This window comes from Mobula birostris, chromosome 5 (assembly GCF_030028105.1).
Source record: "Mobula birostris isolate sMobBir1 chromosome 5, sMobBir1.hap1, whole genome shotgun sequence".
Lineage (NCBI taxonomy): Eukaryota > Metazoa > Chordata > Chondrichthyes > Myliobatiformes > Myliobatidae > Mobula > Mobula birostris.
In genome coordinates, this window is record NC_092374.1 from 209,027,826 (window position 1) to 209,034,807 (window position 6,982).

The 6,982-nt window shown below is 47.5% G+C and overlaps 1 protein-coding gene across 1 annotated transcript in view; it reads right to left on the reverse strand.

Annotated features, from left to right (window-relative positions):
• Nucleotides 1-1,253, reverse strand: part of LOC140198335 (coxsackievirus and adenovirus receptor homolog) — a 298,796-nt gene extending 297,543 nt beyond the window's left edge. Inside the window, exon 1 of the mRNA XM_072259432.1 lies at nucleotides 1,189-1,253. Within this exon, the coding sequence (XP_072115533.1) occupies nucleotides 1,189-1,231 (43 nt within the window). The 5' untranslated portion in view covers nucleotides 1,232-1,253. The remainder of the gene's footprint in view (nucleotides 1-1,188) is intronic.
• Nucleotides 1,254-6,982: the final 5,729 nt, after the last annotated feature.

A 6,982-nucleotide genomic window follows, 5' to 3' on the forward strand; every position in this document is an offset into this window, starting at 1 on the left:
TTACAGGGAGTGAGGAAGTAAGCTGAGAGGTAGGATCTCAAAGGTAGTAACCTCAGGATTGCTGCCTGTGCCACAGTAGTGAGGATACGAATGGAATGAGATGGCAGATAAATGCAGTGAAGAATTGGAGTACGGGGCAGGATTTCAGATTTCTTGATCATTGGAACCTCTTCTGGGACAGGTAGGAAATATACAGAAGGGATGGATTGCACTTGAATGTGGGAGGACCAATATTTTTGCCGGCAGGTTTACGAGAGCCATTGGGAGTGGTTTAAACTAATATGGCAGGGAGATGGGAACCGGGATGATAGAGCTGAGGATCAGCCAACAGGTTTACAAGTAGATGCTGGGTGTAACACAAATGTAAAGAAGGGCCAGCCAGTGATTGGGTACAAATGCAGACAGAGCAAAGAGTTAAATTGTGACACAGTGGTAAAATTCAAACGGATAAAGTATGCAGGACTGAAGATGCTGTACCTCAATGCGTGTAGCATTCAGGATAAGGTGGATGAATGTGTGGCACATTTAGAGATCAGTCAGTATGATGGTGTGGGCATCACTGGGACGTGGCTGAAAGAAGGTCATAGTTGGGAGCCTAACATCAAAGAATGTACCTTGTAACGAAAGGACAGGCAGGAAGGCTTCCTTCCTCATTCCCTGTACTCTGCTTTCAGGACCTCTTCCCTTTTTCAACCTATGCCATTGGACTTTCAGAAGGCCTTTGACAAGGTGCCACACATGAGGCTGCTTACCAATTTAAGAGCCCATGGTAATACGGGAAATTTACTAACACGTTTAGAGCATTGGCTGATTGGAAGAAGGCAGCGAATGGGAATAAAAGGATGTTAGTCTGGTTGGCTGCCAGTGACTAGTGGTGTTCCACAGGGGTCGGTGTTGGGACCACATCTGTGCAAATCTGGGCAAGTCTGGGGAATTCACCCTCCCACCCCACCAAATGTGTGACATTGAAGTGTACGTCCCTCAAATCCCCGTTTCTGTGAATGCTGCGTGATTTGTTACCCTGTTACAAATCAGTACCATGAAATAACAGAGGGTACACCACATAAAATTAAAAGATCTAACTTTATAATTCGTAATTTAACTAAAGGGTTAGTAAAGAAAAAATAAAGGAAAGAAGAAGGGCCCATTTTAAATGAAGCAGTTTAACGTGCACAAGTTGGAGCTCACGGTTTCCCCTTCGCTGATCCTCCTCGATCTCCCCAGACCTCATCGAATCCCGGCCCCACTCTGGGTCAACTCCTCCGATTTCTCCTCTCCGGCATCTTCTCTCTTCTCCCCTCTCAAAAGCCCCAACCTTAGTGTCCCTCACCAGAGGAACCTCCCCTGAATCCGTTCATCCCCACTGGATGGGACACATATCTCCCGGTTCTGAACTTCAACGGTAACCCAAACAAGCAGCTTACACAGAGAGCAGGAAAAACATGAGCCATGTCAAGCAGGGCTCGCCCACCAAAAGTCATGTCCCCATGACTCGGAAATAACTTGTCATCCCATTATTAATAACACTACTTTCAAAAGAATTTTCTGATGTCAGAAGTTGCAATCCATTTGTAAAGGGTAGTGACATATCTCACTATCTGGACAGCCGTAGCTCTCTGTTCCCCGAGTGCTACATAGGCCAGCCTATCTGGGGGTCTCCTGATTATCTGAGACCTCCTTACCCCATCACCTACTCCGTGGGATATTGCTGGTCTACCTAGTGAGGCCTCCCCCGGTCTATCACTCGTGCCCTCCTGCAACGCGGACCCTTCTGCCACTTGGCTGAACTGCCTTTTATCCCCTTCACGGTCCTGCTGAAACCCAGCCTGTCCACAGATAGTCCCCCTGGTTTCAGCAGATGCAGCATGAGAAGGGTTGGGGATCTCTTCCTCAATCAGTGGAGAGTTAGCAAAAGGCAGCACATACCACACCCCCATTTCTTCATCCTCCGAGTCCGAATCCCATTCAGGGGCGGGGGCTGCTCTAATCGCTCCTGCTGTTGGTACTTCAGTCACCCCACGTTGTTGCAGAGTCCCCCTACTAAGTATCAGCCCCAGGTCGGGCTCTGGGTCAACCCGCATGTCTTGTCGTGGAGGCAGAAGGTGGTTCTGGTGGAGAATCTTGACAGGCCCATTCCCATCCTCTGGCTTCACCCTGAAAACTGGTACATTTGACACCTGACTCTCCACCACATGGGGAGTAGCCACCCAGCGTTCAGCCAATTTACACTCCCCAGGAGGCCACAAATTCCTGATGAAGACTCGGTCTCCCGGCATGAGTTGGGAGAACGTAACGTTTTGATCATAGCTCCTCTTATTTCCTTGATTCTGCCTGGCAGCCGCGACCCTGGCTAATTCATAAGACTTTTTTCAGCTCCTTTCTCATATCAGACACATTCTTCAGATAAGTCTTCGGTGGTAGGTCTTCCTCGCCAGTCCCAAAACAAAGGTCGATGGGCAACCTCGCCTCGCACCCGAAGTTGTATAAGGTGATGAGAGGCATTGATCTTGTGGATAGTCAGAGGCTTTTTCCCCAGGGCTGAAATGGTTGCCACAGGAGGACACAGGTTTAAGGTGCTGGGGAGCAGTTACAGAGGAGATGTCAGGGGTAAGTTTTTTACGCAGAGAGTGGTGAGTGTGTGGAATGGGCTGCCGGCAGTGGTGGTGGAGGCGGGTACGATAGGGTCTTTTAAGAGACTCCTGGATAGATACATGGAGCTTAGAAAAATAGAGGGCCATGGGTAAGCCTAGGTAGTTCTAAGGTAAGGACATGTTCGGCACAGCTTTGTGGGCCGAAGGGCCTGTATTGTGCTGTAGGTTTTCTATGTTTCTATTAGATAATATGGTGAGTAGCCGGTAGCTTCATTGTGTGTACAGTTGTAGCAGTGGACAAGATATCCAATATGTTGACTCCACTTGTTCTTCTTGCTGATTTCCAAGGTTCTGAGCATGTCTAGCAAGGTCCCATTAAACCTCTCGGGCTGGGGATCACCCTGCAGATGATAACAGTCTGTCCTCAACTTCTCGATCCAAGCACGCTGAGTAGCTCATGTGTGAGCCTACTCCGGAAAATCCCGTCCCTGATCACTATGTACCTGCCTGGGGAGGAAATAACAAATGAAATACTTCTCCCGTAACACTGTGGCCACCGTGGATGCCCTCTGGTTGTTGGTAGGGAAAGCTTGCTCATATCGGTGTAGTGATCCGTGATGACCAAGACATTGGCCATGTTGCTGGCATCTGGCTCTATTGACAGGAAATCCATACACACCAGGTCAAGGGGCCCTGTACTCTGCAAGTGGGACAACGGAGCGGCCCTCGTAGGTGGTGCCTTCGCATGCGTGACCTGCCGTACTCTTCGACACCTGGCTTCATTCGGGGCCAACAAAACCACTCTCTGAGTAATCCATTGGTCTTTGCAATCCCATATGGCCAGAATGGCTTCAAGGCAATCCTCCGATACTTCTCAGGCTGGGAATGCCAAGGTCAGTCTGGAGGCAACGTGACCCGGTTAGGATCTGGTTCCTCGACTCCATTCTGGGCCATTCTCTCAGTAATGGAGCCACTGCCATGTGCTTCATCTTCTCCACTTGGGCCATATCTCCCTTACTGACTGCTGACCAGATGGTACCAATGCCTGGGTCATCTCGCTGAGCAGCTGCCACTTACATAGAAACATAGAAAACCTGCAGCACAATACAGGCCCTTCGGCCCTCAAAGTTGTGCCGAACATGTCCCTACCTTAGAAATTACTAGGCTTACCCATAGCCCTCTATTTTTCTAAGCTCCATGTACCTATCCGAAAGTCCCTTAAAAGACCCTATCGTATCCACCTCCACCACCGTTGCCGGCAGCCCATTCCACGCACTCACCACTCTCTGCGTAAAAAACTTACCCCTGACATCTCCTCTGTACCTACTTCCCAGCACGTTAAACCTGTGTCCTCTTGTGGCAACCATTTCAGCCCTGGGAAAAAGCCTCTGACTATCCACACGATCAATGCCTCTCATCATCTTGTACACCTCTATCAGGTCACCTCTCATCCTCCCTCACTCCAAGGAGAAAAAGCCAAGTTCACTCAACCTATTCTCATAAGGCATGCTCCCCAATCCAAGCAACATCCTTGTAAATCTCCTCTGCACCCTTTCTATCGTTTCCAAATCCTTCCTGTAGTGAGGCGACCAGAACTGAGCACAGTACTCCAAGTGGGATCTGACCAGGGTCCTATATAGCTGCAACATTACCTTTCGGCTCCTAAATTCAATCCCACGATTGATGAAGGCCAATGCACCGTGTGCCTTCTTAACCACAGAGTCAACCTGTGCTGCTGCTTTGAGTGTCCTATGGACTCAGACCCCAAGATCCCTCTGATCCTCCACAATGCCAAGAGTCTTACCATTAATACTATATTCTGCCATCATATTTGACCTACCAAAATGAACCACTTCACACTTATCTGGGTTGAACTCCATCTGCCACTTCTCAGCCCAGTTTTGCATCCTATCAATGTCCCACTGTAACCTCTGACAGCTCTCCACACTATCCACAACACCTCCAACCTTTGTGTTATCAGCAAACTTACTAACCCATCCCTCCACTTCTTCATCCAGGTCATTTATAAATATCACAAAGAGTAGGGGGTCCCAGAACAGATCCCTGAGGCACTCCACTGGTCAGCGACCTCCATGCAGAAAATGACCTGTCTACAACCACTCTTTGCCTTCTGTGGGCAAGCCAGTTCTGGATCCACAAAGTAATGTTCCCTTGGATCCCATGCCTCCTTACTTTCTCAATAAGCCTTGCATGGGGGTACCTTATCAAATGCCTTGCTGAAATCCATATACACAACATCTACTGCTCTACCTTCATCGATGTGCTTAGTCATATCCTCAAAAAAATCAATCAGGCTCGTAAGGCACGACCAGCCTTTGGCAAAGCCATGCTGACTATTCCTAAACACATTATGCCTCTCCAAATGTTTATAACTCCTGCCTCTCAGGATCTTCTCCATCAACTTACCAACCACTGAAGACTCACTGGTTTATAATTTCCTGAGCTATCTCCACTCCCTTTCTTGAATAAGGTAACAACATCCGCTACTCTCCAATCCTCCGGAACCTCTCCCAACCCCATTGATGATTCAATGATCATTGCCAGAGGCTCAGCAATCTCCTCTCTCACTTCCCACAGTAGCCTGGGGTACATCTCATCTGGTCCTGGTGACTTAATGAACTTGATGCTTTCCAAAAGCTCCAGCACATCCTCTTCCTTAATATCTACATGATTAAACTTTTCCGTCCGCTGCAAGTCAACCCTACAATCACCAAGATCCTTTTCTGTAGAGAATACTGAAGCAAAGTATTCATTAAGTGCCTCTGCTATCGCCTCCGGTTCCATACACACTTTTTCACTGTCACACTTGATTGGTCCTATTCTCTCACGTCTTATCCTCTTGCTCTTCACATACTTGTAGAATGCCTTGGGGTCTTCCTTAATCCTGTCCGCCAAGGCCTTCTCATGGCCCCTTCTAGCTCTCCTAATTTCACTTTTAAGCTCCTTCCTGCTTGTCTTATAATCTTCTAGCTCTTTATCATTACCTAGTTTTTTGAACCTTTCGTAAGGTCTTCTTTTCTTCTTGATGAAATTTACAACAGCCTTTGTACACCACGGTTCCTGTACCCTATCATCCTTTCCTTGTCTCATTGGAACGAGTCTATGCAGAACTCCACGCAAATATCCCCTGAACATTTGCCACATTTCTTCCATACACTTCCTTGAGAACATCTGTTTCCAATGTCTGCTTCCAAGTTCCTGCCTGATAGCCTCATATTTCGTATGATAACCTCATACGACTATTGTGCTTGTGAATATGCATGTGCCATTTAATTATTATTTCATTGTGATAGTACTTCAGTCCATTCGTTCCATCGTAGTGCTTGTCGAGATTTAGACACAACACAGTAACACCTTACTGTCCATCTGCTTTCTGCCTTGCCTGAGAAAATGGACTGTCGAGTCAATATTCTTTTTATATTTACTTGTTCTTTTCAGCCACAGTGTTGGCTTTATTTTCCGTTTGAGAGTTTTAGTTACCGGCCCTGTTTGGTCGAGCATTTGTTGTTTTCTTTTCCCTTTAACACTGTTCACATTGAAGTCTGTGAACCGTCGACCCGCATCCGTGTCTCTGACACCGCACTTGGGCCATGTCCAAACTGGGTGACACTTCATCCAATGATTTATAAAGATCACAAAGAGATGGGGTCCCAGAACAGATCCCTGCAGAACACCGCTGGTCACTGACCTCCATGCAGAATACAAACTATCCACAACCACCCCTTGCCTTCTGTGGGCAAGCCAATTCTGGATCCACAAAACAAGGTCTCCTTGGATCCCATGCCTCTTGACTTTCTGAAGGAGCCTTGCTTGGGGAACCTTACCAAATGCCTTACTGAAATCCATATACACTACATCCACTGCTCTACCTTCATCAATGTGTTTTGTTACATCCTCAAACAATTCCATCAGGCTCGTAAGGCACGACCTGCCTTTGACAAAGCCATGCTGACTATCCCTAATTAGATTATGTGTCTCCAAATGCTCTCAGGATCTTCTCCAATAACTTGCCTATCACTTGTCAGAGTCACTGGTCTATAATTTCCTGGGTTATCTCTACTCCCTTTCTTGAACAAAGGAACAACATTTGCAACCCTCCAATCCTCCGGTACTTCTTCCATCCCTATTGATGACACAAAGATCATCGCAAGAGGCTCAGTAATTTCCTCCCTCACTTCCCACAGCAGCCTGGGGTATTTCTCATCCGGTCCCAGTGACTTACCTAACTTAGGAGGGAGGAGAAGATGGCGGCGCGAGGCAGTGCATGCGGCCACTCCGAAATGATATCGTATTTGTAAGTAGGATGCCGTGCACAATCCTGATTTGACAGAGACAGACGTGAAGAAGCACGGAGGAACACCTGGAGAAAC